This window comes from Panthera tigris, chromosome D4, assembly GCF_018350195.1.
Source record: "Panthera tigris isolate Pti1 chromosome D4, P.tigris_Pti1_mat1.1, whole genome shotgun sequence".
Lineage (NCBI taxonomy): Eukaryota > Metazoa > Chordata > Mammalia > Carnivora > Felidae > Panthera > Panthera tigris.
In genome coordinates this window covers 3,890,554-3,912,573 of record NC_056672.1, presented here as the reverse complement: position 1 = coordinate 3,912,573, position 22,020 = coordinate 3,890,554, and the positions used below count along the sequence as shown (strand labels likewise).

The 22,020-nt window shown below is 56.3% G+C and overlaps 1 protein-coding gene across 3 annotated transcripts in view; it reads right to left on the bottom strand.

The window, feature by feature from the left end:
* The window catches only part of SYK (spleen associated tyrosine kinase), an 82,451-nt gene that overhangs the window by 35,628 nt on the left and 24,803 nt on the right, over positions 1-22,020 (bottom strand). For all 3 annotated transcript variants that reach the window (XM_042964484.1, XM_042964482.1, XM_042964483.1), the window contains exons 2-3: positions 13,709-14,171; positions 11,498-11,658 (exon numbers count right to left, since the gene is read on the bottom strand). In XM_042964484.1, coding sequence (XP_042820418.1) covers positions 11,498-11,658; positions 13,709-14,125 — 578 coding nt within the window. In that variant the 5' untranslated portion in view covers positions 14,126-14,171. The remainder of the gene's footprint in view (positions 1-11,497; positions 11,659-13,708; positions 14,172-22,020) is intronic.

Here is a 22,020-nt window from a genome sequence, read left to right as displayed (position 1 = left end):
ACGAGGAAACTAAGCCCCCAAAACGTTTCGCAGCGTGCCCCAGGGCACCGTATTTTGGGAAGAGCTCGAGTGACTGTGCCACGCTGCGTGGGATTTCCGTGCTTTGGGAAAATTTCGGACGCCTCCTTCCGGTTGCAAGAGGTCACGCCCCCGAGACGGGCATTGGAAACACGTGTGGTCCCCCTCTCCCGCCTGTGGACTCATCCCCAAAGGTAAGTGGACACAGACGGCCGAGCTGTGTGCCGGGTGGGGCTGGACGTTTGCTCTAAGAATACATTTCTCACCAAGTCACAGTTGGTTGTGCATGTTGGCCGGGTGGCCTCCACACCCCACTGCTCTGGGCAGCTGGTGCGGGTGCAGGAACACACCCAGACCCCCCTTCTGAAACCTTCTGCACCTTCAGAACAGCTCCTTCCTCCCAACCCAGCCACGCCGCCAGCACCCCAGGCGTGAACCTGTCTTCACAGCCCCGCGGCCGGCTAAGGCCTGTTCGTCGTTGTCAAAACAAAAAACAACCACACAGAAGGGGTAAGACCTATTTTCATACGGGAGGAGAACGGAGTCTTCTTTATAAGAAGCTCTTTTACAATGTGGAATGCGGGACTGCTCATATTTTACTCCATAAGCACCCGCGGCCAACAAAAAGGGTGACTTGGAGGGATGAAGAACTCAGTGAAATGAACCCTGAGCGTGAAAAATTGACACATGCGCATACCAAAGGAGACCGCGGGAGGACAATGTCCATGGGCTGTTCCAAAACAGCACCCTCCTTGACTTACAGCCTTTTAGATCTTTGACCTCAGGGTCCTGGAAGCAAGAAAAGGGATCCAAACTCCAGTTTTCTGAATTCGTGCCTAAATTCCAGCACTCCATCTTGCCCGATGCCCGGATTGAAATTTTCTTGTTAAAATTGAGACGGGGGATGGCAGATTGCCCAAGGGGGATGGTGGGACCAGAATAATCCGGGAAACGCAGAGTAAGACCACGGTGGAAACACCCCTGGGCACCCTTCAGACTGGCCAAAATGAGAAAGGCTGATAATACCAAGTGCTGCCTAAAAACAGGGTAGCAGGTGCCCTCCATGGTGCTGGGTGGAGTATGATTCTGATCATCTACTTTTGGGAGACAGCTTGGAACTCTCTATGGGTATCAAACCTGTTCAGTCCTTGGGAAGCAGAAATCCACACTCCTAGGTAAAAAAAAACCGATGCCCCCTGTGCCCAGAAAGTATGCGGGTGTGTTTACAGCAGCTTTATCTGTGATTGTCCCAAACCGTAAACAACCTAAATACAGGTCCACTGACTGCAGACAGAATGAGTACGTAAACTCTGGGGTATTCGCACGACGCAACATCACAGAACAATCCGACGGCCGAATGGCAATGACACAGACCACAGGGGACTCCCGGGAGCATAAAACACACGCCACGATTCCACGTGCACGTGGTTCCCAAACAGGCAAGAGCAAATGGTTTGTTTAGAGGTGCACACCTAGATCCTACGTGATAAAACCGAAGAAGAAGAAGAAAAAAAATTGAGGGTACGTCGGACACCAGAATCCAGGAAGTGGTGTCCTTGAGCTGTGAGCGGGGCGGGCCCCCCGCCACATTGGTTTTCCTTCTCTCCCCTGGCGGTGTTTGCTTTGTGAGTATTCACGGATCTGCACCTAAACACGGCGATGCACTCACTCGTGTGTTTTCTGTTTCGTGAGAAAAACAGTATAAAGAGAGATCTGGCGCAAGGAGGAGATACGGCGGGTCTTGCTTTTGGACAAGGGATTTCTGCAAAAGCACACACCTCCTTCGGCCCCCTCCCACCCCCTATCGGTACCCCCCCCCCCACCCCCAGCCCCAGGGCACAGGTCCTGAAGCAGAGTCCTTCTGTCCCGGAGCTCCAGCCAGGCAGCCTGTGGCCAGCTCACGGGGATCCTGGCAGCGACAGCCAGCCGGGCAGCAGACAAGCTGCTTGACAGCCCCCCCCCCCCATGGCAGCTGGCAGGAAACGAGGGCAGAGAAGGAAACCCACAGGCCCAACTTCTGTAGGTGGCGAGGACCAGAGGCCCGGTGACGCTAACGGCCGGCAGCTGTGAGGTATCTGCTGGCTTCAGGCAGATCCTGGGCTGGGCTATTTTTAATCTAACACACGCGGAAAACTGGTTTGGAAGCCGAAGCGGCCCCTCCTGCTCCCCCAGAAAGCTCGCTCTGCCCCAGCACCCCCACCAGGTTTGTGGCACTGACCCCTCCCCCGCAAAGAGGGGGAGCAAAGGCTCAGCTCCCAGCTCCTCTCCTGCATTAGGGGCCAGCCAGCCTCAGGCACGTTCGCGGAAGCCCCAGAATGTCTCTTCCCCTGTGGGTCTCTTGGAAGAAGCAAGCCGACAACACATTCGTGTTTTGTTATCACGGTGCTGTGAACTGTAGCCGGGCGGCAAAGCTGTCGCACGGCGACTCTCCTTGGTCGGAGGGCAGCAGAGGGCAGGAGAGCCCCCCGCCTCCCAGGCTGCGTGTCTCAGGCTCTGGGCTGGGCTGGCCTTGCCCCTCCCAGATGCCCAAGCCCTTGGCCCAGGAGGGGTGGCGGGGGGCGGGGGGTGGAGGCCTGGAGCAGCTGCCCCCTTGTCCACCCTCCGACGCCTCCTAGATCGGAGAGGATGTGTGCTGGCAATGCCCAGGCAGTGGCAGGGAGGGGAGGACCACCCCCCTCTCTGCCACCCAGGTCCTGACACGTTGTGCCATGTCTGCGGCAGACAGAACAGGACAGCAGGGCACAGCCTCCTGTGTGGCCACAGAGCCACAGAGCATGGCTGGCTGGAGGGGATGAGGGCTGGGGTGGCCGTGTGTACCCGACGATGGCCGTGGCTGGAGCGGGCTGTCCAGACAGACTGGGAGGGCTCGCCCCTCCCGTCCAGGGTAGTGACGTGCTGGGCGGGACCTCAGGCCAACCGTCCACGGAAGAGGAGAGCTGGAGGGCTGGTGCCCTCCCGGTCCGAAAGAGACGCAGGGAAATGCACCTTCCGGGCACCGTCGCCTTGCATCATAGCGAAAGGAGGCACATGTACGCTCCATGCAAAGCAGGACCGGCACGGAATGCGGGTCCGCATCTGACGCCTCCGTCTCTCCCCTGGCCCATGGAACCGGGTCATGCCCCTCCTCTCAGCTTCACGGGCGCCTTGGTCGGATCAACGGGCTGCTACTGTCATCAGCCCACAGCCCTTTGAACGTTTACTTTAGACAGGCCGTGCCGCGACGCTGACCCGGACCCACAGAGCCACACGTGTCAAACAACGTGGTGTCCCTTGACCGCTGATGGGGGCACTGGACGGTCACTGCAGCACGTGGGGCTGGGGGCCAGCCCCACCCGATCTCACTCATCAGCGGACAAGGGCAAGGGCTTTCCTAAACCCACACCCTGCTTTTCAAACTTAAGTATATAACAAGAAGGGAGGTGGAGCCTGAGCTGGGGAAAGGGGGCAGTAAATACAAAGAGCGACAACAAAAATGTGGGTTTGGTGTAAGGGCAAATATGCTTATGGCCCTGCCGCGGACAGGGCAGCGGGGCCGCTGGACCCGAAGAAGAGGTCCTCCCAGGCTCTGGGAGACAGCAGTCCCGACACAGGAGGCTCAGGATTCCCACAGGTGCATGGCGATCAAACTGAGCTCGAAAAGATCACGAAGACATAAGGAAACATGAATTACGAGATCGAGGGCAGGGAGGGAAGGAGAGTGGAGGACACAGAGGTTTGAACCCTTAAGGACTTTCATATTGGAGTCACCGATCACTGGAAGGTTGAGCTCCCTGTGTACGAAGTGTTCAAGGAAACAAGAGGGGCAATCGTGGGGCGCCTGGGGGGCTCGGTCCGTTGCGCGTCCCATTCCTGATTTCAGCTCAGGTAACGATCTCAGGGTTTTGAGACTGAGTCCCGCATCAGGCTCGGCACTGAGGGTGCAGCCTGCTTGAGATTCTCTCTCTCTCTCCCTCTTGCCCCTCCCCACTCTCGCTCTCTTTCTCTCTCTCCCTCTCTCTCTAAAAATAAAGAATAAAAAAGGTGGAATTGCAAATATGACCAAGCGATAAAATACTCTACACATGCCCAGGAATGTTAGAGAAACCACCACCGCAACAAAGAGAACCGCTAGAAATTAAAAAAAAAAAAAATGTCATTGGTGGCGGGAGAAAACAGTGGTTCAGTTTAAAAGCAGATTAGACACATGAAGTGCCATTTAGTGAACTGGAAGGACGGACACAAAGACATTACACAGGCCAGCACATGGAGAAAAGACGACAGAACGTGAGAAACGATACACAGGATGAATTCAGAAGGTCTATGAGATGTTTAACAGGAGCCTCTGAAGGAACGAATGCTAAGAAAGAGAGTAGCAGTTGAGGAAAAACTGGCTGAATATTTTCCAGAACTGATGGAAGAAAAGACTCCATGGTTGTAGGGAGCAGACACACGGCGACCACCTAGGCTTAACTCCGTGCACGGTACTTTGTTCGCCTCCGTAACAACTCAGACAAAACATCAGCTTCCTTCCCCGTTGTGTCATTGAGCAATCTGAGGCCAGAGAGGCAAATTAAATCACATTTGTTCCTTGTTCACAGGGAATACAAGCGTGCATCCTTATAAGCCATCTCAGTGTCTCTGATGAACGTGCCATATTGTGACTGTATATTTCTTGAATGGCAATGAGTCGTAATCGCATTGAAAAGCATCACTAATGGGGCATCCGGGTGGCTCAGTCGGTTAAACGTCCAGCTTTGGCTCAGGTCATGATCTCGCGGTTCATGGGTTCGAGCTGACAGCTCGGAGTCTGGATCCTGCTTGGGATTCTGTCTCCCTCCCTTCCTGCCCCTGCCCTGCTCGTGCTCTGTCTCTCTCTCTCTCTCAAAAATAAATAAACATTAAAAAAATGTAAAAAAACAATAAAAGCATCACTGATTCCTATTTCCAAAGTGAGGCCTCCACCTCGCTGGGAGACTGCACAGCACTGGTCAAGGTATCATCTAATATTCAAGGGCGACAGGCCCGCCATCTGGTATCCCCAAGCTTGGGTCCGTACTAGACAAAGGCCACTCAGCTCTGAGCTGCACACCCAATTCTGGCCGGACGCAAGTCTCTTCTTCAGACGGCCACTGTCACTGAACCTCCTCGTCCCCAGTTGTGCACAGAATGCGGTGAGCCTTCGCTGGACCCTCAATGCACGTTGCTGACTGCTTTCTCTGCAGGGACTCCCACAGAGCCGTGAATGTGAGAGGCACGAGGGGGCATGCGTGTGTGCCTAAGGGAGGGACAAGCAGAATGGGAAGGGTGTGATGGGAGGATATGGGGGGGAGGGAAGGGAAGGGAGAAAATAACGGAAGCATCACACTCTACATGGAAATAGCTGGTAACATGAGGATGATTCTGAGTAAACTGTGTGTTTCTCCTTGGAGGCGACAGGGGAGGACTGTCAGGGGCCACCTGAATTTCAGATGCGAGGCACTTAGGGGGATCAGTGGTTCTGAGGGGGCTGGAAAGGGCAAGCCGCACCTCTACTCTGCACCTGCTCAGAGGCCCCCCTTTGGATCAGGAGGGGCTCCTTGTCTCTCTGACTGGCTGTCACTCCAGTCTCTGCTCTGGGCCAGGCCACGCCCAGGCCACAGTGTTGAGACTCTGCACTTTTTTCCCTTTCTGCCCTAACTCCCTTCTCCTCACTGTTCAGGGCACTTTTCAATGTCCCTTTCCCCAGGAGGACGGGGCTCGCTGAGACCCTGCTGTGAGCCCTGCACCCGTGACGATGGGGGCGGGCCATCCCTGCACTAACGGCGTTCAGAACAGGTGCGACTGAGGGGCAATGGACAGGTGCACAGAAATAAAATAAAGGACATACTGGGTGTCAGCAGCGCCATTCGGTTACACGGGGCGACCGTGACCGATGGAGCCCCACACCCTTTGCAGCATGTCCGTCTTTCTCAGTGTGACATCTTCGGGTGTCGTGGCGAGGGCGGGGCCGGAATCAGTCTTGTTGGTCAGTCTCCATGGCCCCTGTCACAGTGCCTGGCACGTACCTGGCGGAAGGCAGGAACATTCTCTTGCAAGGATGACGATTTCTGTAGCTTCTTTCCGAACAGCATGCTTCTAAATGCAGTGTGATTTCCTGGCTTGCTGAGTCCCCTGACAAATCTGAAATATTACTTGTTCTTTGTAACATTAATTCAACTATTTAGGGAGCCGCCATCTGTGCATTTTATTTATTTAAAGATTTTTTTCAGTGTTTATTTTTGAGACAGAGAGAGAGAGAGACAGAGTGGGAGCAGGGGAGGGGCAGAGAGAGAGGGAGACCCAGAATCCGAAGCAGGTTCCAGGCTCCGAGCTGGCAGCACAGAGCCCCACAGGGGGTCAAACCCATGAACTGTGAGATCATGACCTGAGCTGAAGCCGGATGCCCAACTGACTGAGCCACCCAGGCGCCCCTCATCTGTGTATTTTAAAGGTCTCCTTGAAGTTGCTCTCGGCTCTGTAAGAACTAAAAGGACTTTAAGCCACAAATGATCAAATATTTACCCGCCTACCAAACACAAGGAAAGCGAGAATTCTACTTTTCTCCTTTTGCAGGAAATGGAACTTTTGGAGTGTTTTCTTTCTAAGATACTTTACGTGATGAAATGAAGGGCGTCGCACATTACATTTGGGCCCCTGTGATGTGTACTTGGGGGACGCGTGCGGGTGTCCGGGCTCCATGCTGCCTGGACCACGAGCTGAGGCCCATCCAGCCCAAGCAGGGCCCAGCAATGTGACCGCACAGCCTCAGGGTTTTGTACGATGTATAAACGATACTTAACCATGACCAGAGAAGAGCACTCTTCCTCCATTCCAACGTCCTTTCCCAAAGTCGACAATGATCCCGAAAATGTGCGTGCCTTACTAATAATGAGTTGTAAACCCAGAGGAAGGACTGCGTTTTTTCTTTTTTCCACACGTGGGAAATAATATTACTAAACCATTGTCCACGGAGGAGGCGATCAAGCATTGCACAGTTGAAAAAATGTAGAAAATGAAAGGCACTATTGAGATGTGTCAGGCAGTTGAGTAAAAAGTTACGTTACGGTTTTCTAAGTTTTGTATGTTTACTGTATTTCCCGCTTTAAAAAATGTAATTTATTGCAATTTTTTTCTTATTCTAAAAATATATTTTGTATTTTTTTTAAACAAGGATCTCCAGGGGCGCCTGGGTGGCTCAGTTGGTTAAGCGTCTGACTTCGGCTCAGGTCATGATCCCGTGGTTCGTGAGTTTGAGTCCTGCGTCGGGCTCTGCGCCGACAGCTCGGAGCCTGGAGCCTGCTTCGGATTGTGTGTCTCCCTCTGTCTCTGCCCCTCCCCGACTCATGCTCTATCTCTCTCTGTCTCTCACCAATAAATAAACATTAAAAAAAAAAAAAAACTCAAAAAAAATAAAAAGAAAAGAAGATCTTCGAACCGTATATGCTTTGGACCCCACCAATCCTGGGTCCTTCCTTTGGGGGAAGGGGGACACAAATTTTGCAAAAGAAGTTTAGTTTACCTTTTCGAACAAATTCATTTTTCAGGGAGACCTGGGCTGTGACTAATTTCTCAAAACGGCAAACCTTGTCATCATGTGAGGTTTCAGAGAGCCGAGGGGCTGCACCTTCACGAAGCCCTTGGTCCCTGGTGTCCCCAGAAGGCAGAGCCCTGACCCCCAACCCGCAGGACCGTGGCTGGGTGCTCACATGGCCTTGCCCTTATGTGTGCATGCACAGAGAACTCCAGTCTCTTTTCCTAAAAGGGCACCAATCCCATCATGGTCCACCCTCGAGACCCACGTGGTCCCGGGTAGGCTGTGTGGACAGGACACGGGACAGGGGAAAGGCTGACATTTCCCGTGGACGCGCCCTGGAGCCACGCCTTGCACGGAGAGTGCGGGGTTAGGACTCAGCTGCTGGTGGTGGGGTCCCTGGACTCTCAGCCCAGAGCCATCAGGACCCTGGAGCCTCGCTCTCAACTCCCACTCGCCTGACCACCTGGGGTAGGCTCCCTCGTGCCTCAGTCCCCCTTTGAAAACCAAGGACTCACACTCACGGCAGTGAGGTCCCTTCTGGCTCAAGTATTCTGCCCCCACAAATGGACTTCCCACTGTCATTCGTGAGGAGAGAAAACTGGATCTGAGTTGGCCACTGTCCCCCAGATACGGCCTCTCTTGGTGGTCAGCAGTTCCCGGGATTTAACTTCTGCATCTTAAACCGTCATGGCAAAGATTCACAACCTCACGTAGGCCTTTTCGAAACACTTCTGCCTCTTCCTCCGTGTTTTCTAGGGGTGGCACAGGGCATGTGTTTTCCCAGGAGAGGGGTCTGGCCACGTCGAACCGTCATGTAAATCGGAGGTTCTAGAATGAACTCTCTCACTTCCCCATTTGACTCTCCATGTTATTACTTAAGCGGAAACTGCAAGCACTCGGGATTTCCCACAGGTGCCCCTTGGCCCCTGCTGCCTGTGGCCGTTCAAGACTCAAAATCAGCTTGTACGCGCAGTCCCCAAGTCGCGATGGTTCCACTTGTGAGTTTTCAGCTTTACGATGGACACAGAGTGACACTAACCCGGTAGAAACCATACTTCAGAGTTTGAAGGTGCATCTCTTCTCGGGCTGGGGATGTGAGGCAGGGTTCTCTCTGTGATGCCGGGGAGGGCGCCACGGCCCCCAGGCATCCATGCCGTCAAGATGGCAAACGACGCGTTCAACACTGACAGCGTTGATAGGTTCTGTGTGTCCCTTTCGGCCCAGTGCTCCAGAGACCACACCAGACTGTCAACACTTGACTATCAGATCGGCTTCGGTCGATGACTTAGCCCAGCGGTATGTTCACGTTATGTGTTCTGAGTGCACCCACGGCGGGCGAGGCCCAGCTATGGTGTCTGTTCAGTAGCGTAGGTATATTAAATGCATTTTCGACTTACTATATTTTCCACCTACGAAGCGTTTATCGGGATACAACCCCATCATAAGTAGAGGAGATCTGTATTTACTATTCTCCTACCAAGTGCTAGGCATTACACACAGCACACTGACACGCGCCAACTTATCTTAAATCAAGTTCATGATGCCCATTATTAAGAGCCACAAAAATTACGTTCTGTTTCTGGATCTGAGAGCCTCTTAGACTCTTGTCAATTCTGCCAGGTGCTGCCGGGAGGTCCCAGGGAGGGCAGGCTGGCCTTGGGGTCAAAGATGGGGTCATGAAGGAAACAAGTGCCCTGAGCAAGGCCGTGCGGAGGGGGTGGGGGTGTGGGAAGCACCCGGCAGGCCGCTGACTGGAGCCAGACCGTGTCCTAGAAGGGCTGGGAACAGACCCATGTAGGACAGCAGCAATGCAGAGCCAGACGGCCAGCCCCACGTGGGGCAAGTCCGGCAGCAAGACGAGGCCGGACAAGGAACCGTAAACATCGGGGGAACAGAAGGGTGACGGACGCGGCAGTGTTCATCCTGAAATCCTGCCTTCCGCCTCACGGAAACACGTGCCATGGTCCCCAGCGGACACAGAGGAACCGTGCTCACGAGAAGGGCACGTGTGCACAGAAGAGACACAGAGCTCCGGCCCTGACCAGGGTGCACAGAGCACAGCACAGAGCCACGGGACAGGGCCACGCACCAGCACCCACGTCCCTGTGTCCAACAAGCATCCACACGGTTCCTGCGTTCAGGCACCAGAACGCAAAAGCCCTGACGTCTGGAGAATAACGAACACCGCACTTGGGTTCAAGCACACACGAACCACACAGTGTGGCCTCTGAGTGTCCGTACTCCTGCATCTCTGCATGGTCTCTTTTCTACACCCAGCCAGACGGGTCCCACCGAACCTGAGCTGAACCCGCCCTGACACCCTCCTGAAGGTGGACAGCGCCCCCCTTCTAGGGCCGCCAGTCCTCCCAGGCCCGGCCCTGCGGCACACGTCCACCCGCCCAGGGCACCCACACACGTGCTCTGTCCCTTTCCTTCTGCACAGCCACCTGTTCCACGGCTCCTGTTCTACGGTTCGGTGCCTGTTTCTCCCACTGAGATGTGTGGCTCGGGAGGCAGACGGTGGCGTGCTCACTCCTCTGTCTCTAATGTGCCGAGTGGTGTCGGCATTCAGTGCCTCCACAGCTACGGATTCTAGTGAATGCTGGTTCGCAGGCAGTAAGTCAACTGAAATGACTGGAAAGCAGCAGGAAAGACATTCTATAGGAAAACCTGGACGAGGCAGGAGAAGACCCCTGGGGAAGGGACCGGCAGCTGGCTGGGCCCTCGGCTGTCCCAGGGCGGGGCCCCTCGTCTGAGCGGGGAGCAGGCCGCCGTCTCTGACCACAGCTGTTTTCCAGCGAGCCTGGGATCAGGTGTTGGACCCGCGAGGAGAGAAGCCTCGCTCACTCTTTGGATTACACCACTCGGGGCTGACTTCACGCAGGCCCGTGACATTTGTGCTGGAAATGATTCCGAAGAAGACGGTAAAAGTCCAAACCTCAGGGGGAAATGAGCTGACAGGGGCCACCCGAGGAACAAATATCTCCCACACACGATTTCTGCTGGAGGCTGCTATGGAGGCTGCTAAATCAGCATTCCAGCACCCGCTGCGTGCCGACCTGGGCTACCCCGCTCTTGTTTTCAGAATCACTTTTCAAAGAAGAGTTTTGCGTTTAAGATCGTTTTTCAAATAAGAGCTGTTATAGTAAAATCTGAATAAAAAATTCTTAATAGATGTATACTCAGCAAAAACACTCCTAGTTCTAGGAACAGTTAAAAGTCACCTGGGTGTGAGTGAGTACACGTGCCTGACCACGGGGCCAAGTGCCATCTGTAAGGGTCCAAGGTGAGACCAAATGACTGTCCTCTGAGGCACCCGCTTAGCACCTGAGCAGTGACAAACAGGTGGGCACGTCCCCGGCCACAGCTCCTCTGGGAATAAGGCTGACACCTGCCCAAGACAGCGCGGTGCTGTCCTTGACCCCTGACCCCGCCCCAGGTGGCCTGAGTCTCCAGGATCCCGAGTATTGAGGCCCATCGATCCCTAAGGTTAACAAGGAAACCGTTCAAACAAGGCAGAATTCTCTTCGATTATCTGCCTCAGTGGCGCCATGTAGTTCCAAGGAAAGAGAGAAGTCAAGTCTGAGACCTTGGGGCACTGAGTGAACAAACACAGTGTTTTTATTTCAGATGGATGCCCACGATCGTCACGCGCCCTATCCTGGCACGTAAAGCAAGCTCTGTGGCTGATACCATTTCTCTAACTCACGTACCCCTGTGCCCGAGAAGAGTGTTTACTTTGGGCTTGGACTGGGTGACAAACGCTGGGTTACGAGCGGCATCTCTGTCTGGGAACGTCTTCACAGCGGGCCGTGTGGGTGGTGCCCTGTGATGGTGTGTGAGCCCTCCCCGGAGCCACGTGGGCTCCAGGAAGGGGGAAGCCAAGTTACCCCAACAGTCCAAGCGGGCCCGTCGGTAGGAGGTGACAGGGAAGAAGACCGTACTTACAAAAATTTTCCATTTGTCTTGGATCCGATCAGGACAATCTGCTCCGATTCGACCCGTGAGATTTTGCCGTGGAACCAGGGCATTTTCTCGTGGGCCGTGGTGGCGATCAGCTTCTCCAGCTGTGGTTTCTGGCTGATAATGGCCTGCTCCAGAGCCTGGCCCTGCCGCGAGGAAAAGGGGGCAGAGAGGTACTGAGTAAAAACGTGTAAAAGTCGCAGAGATCATTTCCGATCCGTCTTAAGTCCTGACGTGGTCATTCGTTCATTCGCCACATAAAACCAGTAAGATCCTTGTATAGGATTTAAATACCTTCAAGTATGTAAGTGACAATGCAGATTTTAGAGCCTGGCCTTTTAAAGCCGGATGGGGCTTCAGAAACCGTCCGGCATCATCCGTGAGGTGCAGAGGACAGGCCTCCTGCCCTTCATGGATCACAGCCCAGCACTGACCCTGTGGTTCTGCGTCACAGCCCGGCCCTGCCCGACACCTCAGAAGCCCTGGGATGTGAACCACAAGGGAGACGTGGTTTTCCTGTCTCCTCTGAGCTCTCACTCTCTGTCTGTACCTGCAGGACATGTGGCCACAGGGCGTGGAGGAAAGGACCATGACAACGTGGAAAATAAAAACGGGAGGGGGCCGACGGCTGGGTGGGTTCCCTTCCCCACCGTGCTCAGTGGGCAGGGGAGAGGTTTCTCCGCAGCCATAAATGAAGACCCCAGCATAGATTATTGGAAGTTAGAAAGAAGACCAGAAAAAGTAAAAATAAAAATATAATGAACCCAGGGGCACCTGGGTGGCTCAGTCGGTTAAGCGTCTGCCTTGGGCTCAGGTCGGGATCTAGCAGTCCGTGAGTTCGAGCCCCGAGTGGGGCTCTGTGCTGATAGCTTGGAGCCTAGAGCCTACTTCCGATTCTGTGTCTCCCTCTCTCTCTCTCTTTGCCCTTCCCCTGCTCACTCTCTCTCTCTCTCTCAAAAATAAATAAACATTAAAAAAATAAAAAAATATATAATGAACCCAAACTAGGGGGTGGAAGGGAGGCGGGAAGATAGGCGGGAGCTGAGATGCAAAGTGGGTCAGACTGCACAGATGGTCTGAGAAGCAGCAGCTCTGTGTGACAGGGTGCATCCCACAGCAGCGTCCCAAACACCACCAGTCGAGGTCTGGGTGCAGGAAGAAGGCGGCCCGAAAGGGTACCGGCTGCGTGAGTCCCCTCACACGTGATATTCTGGAAAAGGCTACACTGTGGGACAGATGGCTGGTGGGGGGCTGCTGGGGGCCGGCTGGGGGAGGGGCAGCAGACCCTGATTGGGGTGGGACCCACACGGTGCGGGGTGTTGGTCAAAACCCTAGAAACGTACGTCTGACAAGGTTCGTGTTACTGTGCCTGAATGACCAGTCCACAGATCTGCTGCATCTGACTTTGCAAAAAAAAAACAAGTAAATCAGATGGCCTGGGGCACGTCCACTCCACGCTCATGACAACGACCGCACACAGAGTACTGCTCCCTGTGTGCAAGGTGACTTTGGCGCAGGTTGTATTCAAGGGCAGAAAGCAGTCACTGCACACGACCCTCAGAAAGGCTGTGCCGCACACGTCCGTGTGCAGGGGACGGCACCCCCAATGCAGGACGCGCACATCCAGGGAACGAGAGAGAAAGGGCCGAACGCACGGGGCCGAGCAGGAGACCGTCAACCAGCCCGGTGGCTCCTGACATCGGGTGCTGTTGACAGTGAGGCTGGGACTCGGCGGTCCCAGCCCCTGGGGCCTTTCCGGATGACAATTTGCCGATATGTGTGAATTGAACACATGCACCCTTCCCTGCGGCCACACCAACGAGCTCAGGGTCACCCGCCTAGAGGCTGAGAAAGATGGGCAGGGGCACGTCACTGGCAGATTACGTGCCCGTCCCCAGGGCACCGGGGACGTAAATTGCGGGGCGTGGGAGCCGGCGTCAGGGGCCAAGCCCGGGCTGCTGGAGCTCCGGCTCTGCTCGTCCGGAACGTTCTGCGACGGAGCCCCCGGAGCCGTAAAATCGGGAGCCCATCCGTGTGCGCAGAGCGACCCCGTCAGGTCCGCGCACACGGCTGACGCCGCGGCGACCGTCTGGAGGGGCCCCGAGGGAGCCGGTGACCGGCGACCGGCATCGCCGGCAGGCGGGGTGCCCCCCGAGGAGGGGCGCTGTCCCCCAGCGGCCGGGCGCGGGCGCTCACCTGCAGGTTCCAGGTCTGCCTCACGTACTCCCGGATGAGGCTCTCCTTCAGGTCCTCGAACGGGCCGGTCTTGGGCTGCACGCCGGGCGGCCGGTGGAAGGGCTTCTTGAGGAGGCAGACGAGGCCGTCGCACTCCTGGGAGTGGTAGTGGCACAGCTCGGCGGGGCTGCCGTGAGCCCTGCCGCCCGCGATGGCGTACGTGCCGTTGAGCTCGCGCTCGATGGTGTAGTGGTGCGCCTTCCTCCCGTGCGCCACCGACAGCGCGAAGCCGCCCAGGTAATTGCGGCTCTGGCGCAGCAGGTACAGCCCGTCGCTCATGCCCCCCTGCACCAGGTAGTCCTCCGCCTCCTCCCGGGTGATGTTGCCAAAGAAGAAGGGCAGGTGGTTGGCGCTGTCGGCCGCCACGCCTCCCGCCATGCCGGCGCCTCCCCGCCACGGGCCGCGGGCGCACGCGGGGGTCCTCCTGGCAAGAGAAGACAGGACATCGGTCAGGACGCGAGCGGCAAGGACGGTCGCGGAACCACGGACCCTCTGGAGCCCGGGCCAGGCCCTCCCGATGGGGCGAAGAGCTCTTCCCTCCAGGGGCCTGGGGCTCCTCCTTCCAAAGGCGCCCTCTCGGCACCGAGCCCCAAAACACAGCACGGGACAAAGGTGACCCCATTAACTTCCTCTTCCGGTCGGGACAGAGAAGTCTAAGGACACGTTGCAACGGGAAGTCTCGTTGCAAGACGGCTCAGGCGCTGGCCCAACGGCCCGCAGGTGCCCGGCCCGGCACCCTCTCCAGACGGGGACAGTCATGACGGTCACGCGGTGCAACACAGACCTGGGTGCTGGGTCTACTGCGTCTCGTCTGGTAGACGGACACCAGACGGCTGAAGGAGCAGCCACATTCACACACGTAGCACCAAGGCCGCAGGCACCTCGGCTCACGGGCCTTCGGCCTGGGCAGGGGGAGGGCCAGCCGCTGCCCTGGGGCATGAAGACAGACAACCTGTCAGGGCCCCTGGCCTCGGACGCCACGCTGTCCCCTCCCTGTCCTTCTCCAGACCACATCCAGGCACTAAAGAATCCAGGATACTAAAGAAACAGTGCGGGTTCCACATTCGACGAGGACATCTGTCACCAAGACGGCACTGAGCAGACACACGCACTTCAGGAATGGAGTGGATGCTGGAGAAGAGAAGGGTCTACGCGTTGCCAATCCCCAGATACCCAAAGCAGTGTGTATTTTAACCAAAAGGGCCTGTCACTCATGGAGAATTATCTAGGCGACCCCGTCCGTACATCTGGGGAGGAAAGCGCGTGCCCCTGCACGTTGCACTCAGGTGTAGACAGTCTCACACACACACACACACACACACACACACACACGATGATGGGAGACAGCTTCTCCACCATGGGTTTTCCTACACGTCGCGATAAAACATCAGAATAACTGCCTGGGGTGCCTGGGGGGCTCAGTCGGTTGGGCAGAGCCCCTGACTCTTGGTTTCGGCTCGGGTTATGACCTCACGGTTTGTGGGTTCAAGCCCCTCGTCGAGCTCTGTGCTGACAGCGCAGAGCCTGCTTGGGATCCTCTCTCTCACTCTCGCTGCCCCTCCCCACAAAATAAATAAACTTAAAAAAAAAAAAAAGAATACATGCCTGACGGAGGGAACGATTTTCTCCAGGCGATGTTGCCCAATCTCCTGAGTGAGCCCCGCAAAAGACATCAGTTTTATTATAATTTAAGGATTAAATAGTCTTCTGGCTTCCTCGTCAGCACTGGACTGTTAATGATCAGTTTTTCTTCGTCCACAGTTTGCTTTGTTACATATAGCCTACAGTTGCACATGGGCTAAGGATGCCATGAACAAAAAACACCTCTGGGAAGATGTCTTTTGGAAGCAATTATTTCTTTTCCTACTTTTTTTTAAAGCTTATTTATTTTTGAGAGAGAGAGAGCACAAGTTGAGGAGGGACAGAGAGAGAGGGAGACACAGAATCTGAAGCAGGCTCCAGGCTCCGAGCTGTCCGCACAGAGCCCGACGGGGGGCTCGAACTCACAAACCATGAGATCATGACCTGAGCCGGAGTCGGACGCTCAACCGACTGAGCCCCCAGGCGCCCCTCAAGCACCATACTTTAAATGTGAACAAACACTTTGTAATTTACCGAAATTCCAACAACATAACAACCATTTTCAAAATTTGTCATTTGTTGCTTTGGACATGGGTGCTGGCTCTCTCGCATGTAGGGCCCTTGGAAGGAATCAGAACAAGACAGGACGGGGCAAGGCACCTGCTGGCCCGTCCCCCAGGGGAGGGTCCTACACATTCATCTCCCAGCAGGTGGCTCCTTTCAGCTTTCAGGGGCAGAGGGGGTGGCCTGGAGGCCTGGCTGTGCTCAGCGTTAGCAGTCCCCATCCCCCGCCCCCTGGGCTGAGCAGCCTTTTTCTGGGGGTGTGATTTGCCACAGGGGACCCTGCCTGGGGACCTCAGGGTCGACGCATTTGGCCAGTGGTGGTGGTGCGGGGTTCCGACAGCAGAGATGGCTCGTGCAAGGACGGCTTAGGGCACATTCTCGGACTATTTAATTCGCGGAACGAACAGTGTCTGTGATGCCCTGTTCCTGCGCCCCCACCACCCACCCAGGGCCTTCTCCTGATCTCCAACCTCCTGTGCACAACACAGGCTGCCTGGCTCCAGCCATCGTCCCCATGAGCTCACGGCCACACGGCTGTTCTCGGCCCTGCTTTTCGGACACCAGCTCTGGCTCACTTGGCAAACCCCAAAGGCTGCGCGTCTTCACTCGGCCCTCGTCCGGGCTGCTCCCGCCACCGAACCAGGTACCCGCGGTGACTTCCCGCCGTGCACCTTCCTCCGCGTGCCCATCGACGCAGCCCCCCCTCCCCACCACCCAGCACCTGCTTCCAGGCTAAATCTGCCTTTTCTTCCGACCCCAGGGAAAGTCTGTAGCTCAAACTGTGTTTAACGCCCATCAGGATAGTTTTCTCAACAGTGCCTAGAAACACTACCTAATGGGGCGCCTGGGTGGCTCAGTCGGTTAAGGGTCCGACTTCAGCTCAGGCCACGATCTCGCGGTCCGTGAGTTCGAGCCCCGCGTCGGGCTCTGGGCTGATGGCTCGGAGCCTGGAGCCTGCTTCCGATTCTGTGTCTCCCTCTCTGTCTGCCCCTCCCCCGTTCATGCTCTGTCTCTCTCTGTCTCAAAAATAAATAAACATTAAAAAAAAAAAAAAGAAAGAAACGCTACCTAATGCTTGCTAGTTCAATGTTCCCAGTTCTTTCTCTACACGTGCAAAACCACTTTATTCAAAAGCTCAAAACTGAGAAACAAAGAGGGCCTTTGGGAGGCCCACACTGGACCCCCTAAGCCCCCCGACCTCGGCCTGAGCACCTGCGCAGGTACCTTCCAGGGAGGTGAGGCTTCAGGGTGTTGTGTGGCCAGCTTCTCAAAACACAACAGCATCACTTGCTCCTCTGGGGCCAATTTATGACACGGGTTCAACGTGCATTTCATAATAGAAAAATGTTTCATGACACGACATCCTATTTTGTGATGCCTGGGGCAGCACCTCCCCCTTTGCTGATTAATTCCTGCCCCCTATGGTTCATCTGCCCAGGGGACAATCCCTCCCCCACCATGGCTCATCTGCACAGGTGACAATCCCTCCCCCCCACAATGGCTCATCTGCACAGGTGACAATCCCTCCACTGCCCCATGGCTCATCTGCACAGGGGACAATCCCTTCCCCCCCCCATGGCTCATCTGCATAGATGACAATCCCTCTCCCTCCCACCCATGGCTCATCTGCACAGGGGACAATCCCTCTCCCTCCCACCCATGGCTCATCTGCACAGGGGACAATCCCTCCCCCCCCCCCATGGCTCATCTGCACAGGGGACAATCCCTCCCCCCACCCATGGCTCATCTGCATAGATGACAATCCCTCTCCCTCCCACCCATGGCTCATCTGCACAGGCAAGGCTCAGTCAACACACCATGACTTCCCGCTGAGGGTGATCCCTGTTTCGTCCCCACACCAGTGTGCTGGCTTTGGGACCGAGGTGGAGACCGGTGTTCACGGCCCCATCTGGGTGTCTGGAACTGTTCCGGGCACATGGCAGGTGGCCAGAAATACTGGTTGATTAATATGAGCAGATTTCAAGATAGTGAGTGCAGAGCGATCTCGTTTTGTCTTCGAAAGCTCATGGGCACACACACGGGTAACATGTACGCGCCAGGAGTGGCTGGGAGGTCGGTGGGTGGCTGTGCCCCTCTCTTCTCTGTCCAAACCCCCGCACCGTCCTCTGCTCTCCCACCGAAGTCCTCGGCCTGGCCTGTACTCCCACGCCCTTGCTAACGTCGCCACGTGGCCAAACCCAAGGTCACGCCCCCGCCCTCTCTGGCTTGAGCTTCAGGCAGCACTGGACCGGGCCCAGTGCCTCGACTTCAGGGGGTCGGTCTCTATATTCTTCGCTGACCCCTGATGCCGTGGCTCCTCATCTGCTTATTAATCTGCAACCCAGGGCCGGGGCTGGGTCTCCAACCGCATCTCTCCCTGCACGGCCTCCTCCCCACCCCCCACCGCTGGCATGGCCACCTGTGTCCCCCGAGCTCCTGACCTGAACTGCTCACCTGACGTGTCCTCCCGAGTGTCTGACAGGCGACCAACCTTCACGTGCCCCCAAGGGGATTTGGGGTGCATCCCATCCTCCTGGGGAAATGACACTGATCCTAAGCAGCTGCTGAGGATGACACCCTAGAGTGTCCAGACCCCTCCCTGTCATGGTGCACTGACCTACATTGATCCAGAAGATGGCGTGCTCACTCTCGGGTGCGTCCGTCCCGTAAGGAAGCAGTGAGCTCCGTGCACGAGGCGGGGCCAGGTCTCCAGGGAGCTCCCATCAGCTTTCCTTTCCATACATCTCAAAGCCACGGCTTCTCACCATCTCCCCAGACCACCCTGGTGGCAGCCACCGCCTCCCACGCACATCGATGGGTCTCCCCCGACCTGCCCTGCTCCTGGTCTGCTCTGACGTCGGCAAGCCATCTCCCTGTCCCCCGTCACATCCCAAACTCTTCCCTGGTTTGGCCCGAGCCTCTCCTCATCTTGCCCCCTTGCACCCGTGCTCGCCACGCCGGGCCACGCCGCCCTGTCCTGAAGTGCCGGGGCCTTTCCTGTCCCCGGCTGCTGCACGTCCCCCTGGCTGGTCTTCTCGGCCCACGTCACCTCCTCCGAGAGGTCTGTGCTGATGACACACCCCATTCATCTTTATCCCATGAAGGGTTTGTTTCTTTCATCACATGCACCACCAACCAGCTCTTCCTGCCCTCACACGGGAGCTCCAAGATCTGGAAGTGTTGACCTGCACCCCTAACACCCTGTGCCTTCCCGGGGGCTCCCAAAATGCCTGTCAAACGGGAACGTGCTCGTCTCTCCTGTTTGGAGTTTCCGCGGGGAACGCACGCTGTGCACAACGCAGACTCCCCACGTGCAGCTGCCGCTTTGCTCTCTGGACGGGTCTGCTAGAACAGGGTCTCTCAGCGGACCCCCTCCCTCTCCTCCTGCAGCCCGGAACCCCCGTCTGCCCTCAGGACACCCAGAATATTTCCGGTCCTGCTCTCCCAGATGCCCGTCCAGTGCTCACTCAGGGCTCCGCTCCCGGTTCACCGTCCTCGCGCCCTTGACGTTACTTCCAGGGCATCCGCCCTCCTGGTCACTTTGCCCACGCGATTCCACTTCCCCCAAGACCCTCTTCAAAGTGTGGCCAGCTCGGAGGCTGCCAGCACGGGGATCGACACACGCGGGGGAACCACACAAAGGGACCAGGGACCTAGCTTGTCGGCACTTCGGCACATGACTCAGCACCGCGGCGCTAAGCTTGGGCCGTTCCCGGCACAATCACCAACCAGAAGCACAAAGAAACGCAAAAACATGGCCCTGCACAGACCACAAGAAGGACCCTCGTGTGGAGCGTGAGGCCAGACAAGGAGGCAAGGCGTCGCCTTATCAAGCCTCAGCTGGGAACGGGGTGTCTGGACCTCCCATCTTTCACCGCCCTGCACGCGCCCACAAATGACCACACAGACACGGAGAGCGTAGGCTGGGGGCTGCAACTAGGTTCCAGCGAGGAGGCGAATTACCAACGTGGAATCTGTGAAAAATGAGGACTGGCTACGGGATCTCTCCCTCCTCACCTCCACTGCAAAGGCCCATCCTTGTGGCCAGAGATGCACAGTGTGGCCTTGGGATAAGACTATGTTCTCAGGGGCGCCTGGGTGGCTCAGGTGGTTGAGTGTCCAACTTTGGCTCAGGTCATGATCTCACGGCTTGTGAGTTCGAGCCCTGCATCGGGCTCTGTGCTGGCAGTGCAGAGCCTGCTTTGGATCGTCTGTCCTTCTCTCTCCATCCCTCCCCTGTTCATTCTCTCTCCCTCCCTCTCTCTCTATCTCTCAAACAAAAGTCTATGTTCTTAAACTTGTTATTCTTGTTCCCTAAACCCATGTTCATTTCAGTGCTTTGAACCTTGGCGTAGGAACAGAAGAGGTGGCCTGTGTCTCTGTACCTCTGTTTTTCTTAAGCCCCATCTGTCCTGGGTGTCAGAAGCCCAGACAAGTGCTTCAGGACGTCTGCTTTTCTTAAGACCCACTGAGCCGTGGCTCCTACAGGTGCTGAACCCTCGACCACAGGGTGCGTCTCCTTCCACTTCCTGCAGAGAACATCTCCAACAGCACTTAGCGTGCTGAGGGGGTGGGTTTCGCGTCACCGGGCCCCAGAGCCTCCCCATATCATATGGACGGAGGCGACAGCGGCAGCGATTAACGGCACTCTGGGGAGACATTTGCGGACAATTTCTGCTATAGCCCCGCCACAGAGGGGAACAAAATCAGAAAGATGCAGAAAAGTAACAAATGACCCTGGCGTATCACACTCAGAGGCACACGGCCGCCTCGATGCAAAGCAGCCGTGATAGAGATTTGCCTGGGAATTTCCTCTGTGGCTTCAAGCTGAGAGAATTAAGTGTGGGGCTTGAGTAAAGGGAACAACCTCACAGTTCGGTGAATTTGCATAAGAGGAAAGAGTCCAGCCTTCAGGGACAACAGGGCTTCCTGGGGACTGGGCAGGGGCTGGCCGATTAGTCACAAGAGACGGCCAGGCTGGGGTGGGCACAGCGGGGCCGCCCCCGAAGTCCCCACAGACGACCACCCTTGGCGGGTCTGCAGGGAGCCGTGGGCGGTGCCTTCTGCGTGCAGGATCTGGCCACGTGGAAGGCGACTCGTGGACACAGACGCCGTGGCTCCTGGCCCGAGTCAGCCCTGTGTCCACTAGCCCGCCCTCGGCGAGACTGCCCCGCAGCGCTGTCCCCAGCCTCCCCGGGGCCTGCCGTCCGGCCACACCGCTGCTCGTCCGAGACTGAACCACACAGAGCGATCTCTGCCAAGCATTCCCTGATCTGCGTTTGCAGGAAAGCACATTTCTTAGAATAGAGGCACGTGTTTCAGAAATAAAACGTAAGTCTAAGGCTGGCTGGACAGAGTGACTTTTTGCTAATGTCCACAGGCGAGGAGAAGTGTCAACAGTGGAAAATATCATCCAGACCTTCAAACCAGAGTTCTCTGGCCACGCGTCCAGAGCTGGACGTCCCGGCCCAGCTACCATGGCCCGAAGGCACCCTGGATGTGGCTGGCAGCTGTCCCCGGCCTTTCCGCAGGGCAGACCACACAGGGAAGCAGGACCGGCCGGAAAACAGCCATGGTTTTCCGTGGTCCCGCCCCAGGTGACGCGCAGGGAGACCCTGGTCACCCCACAGACGCGTGGCTTCTCCTGTCCTGTCCGCAGGGGCCTGGCGGAGGCTTTCCGCTTCTGGACACTCTTTCTTACGTTCCTGTCCCCACACCTCATTCACACAGACTGCAGGGACCCTGCAGCTGCCGGAGAACCCGGACCACGTGATTTCAACCCACCGGGACGCGCTTACGTGGGATAAGACATCTATGGCAAGTGCTTCTGAGTATACACCCAAAATCACTATGACTGTTTTCTTTTCTTTTTTTAATGTTTACTTATTTTTGAAAGAGAGAAAGATACAGAGAACGAGCAGAGGAGGGGCAGAGAGAGGGAGGGAGACTCAGAATCCGAAGCAGGCTCCAGGCTGTGAGCCATCAGCACAGAGCCCGATGCGGGGCTTGAACTCACGAGTCATGAGATCATGACCTGAGCTGAAGTTGGATGCTTCACCAGCTGAGCCATCCAGGCACCCCCCAACCCTAACCTATTTTAAGTATCAAATTCCCCCACAAGGCTGGAC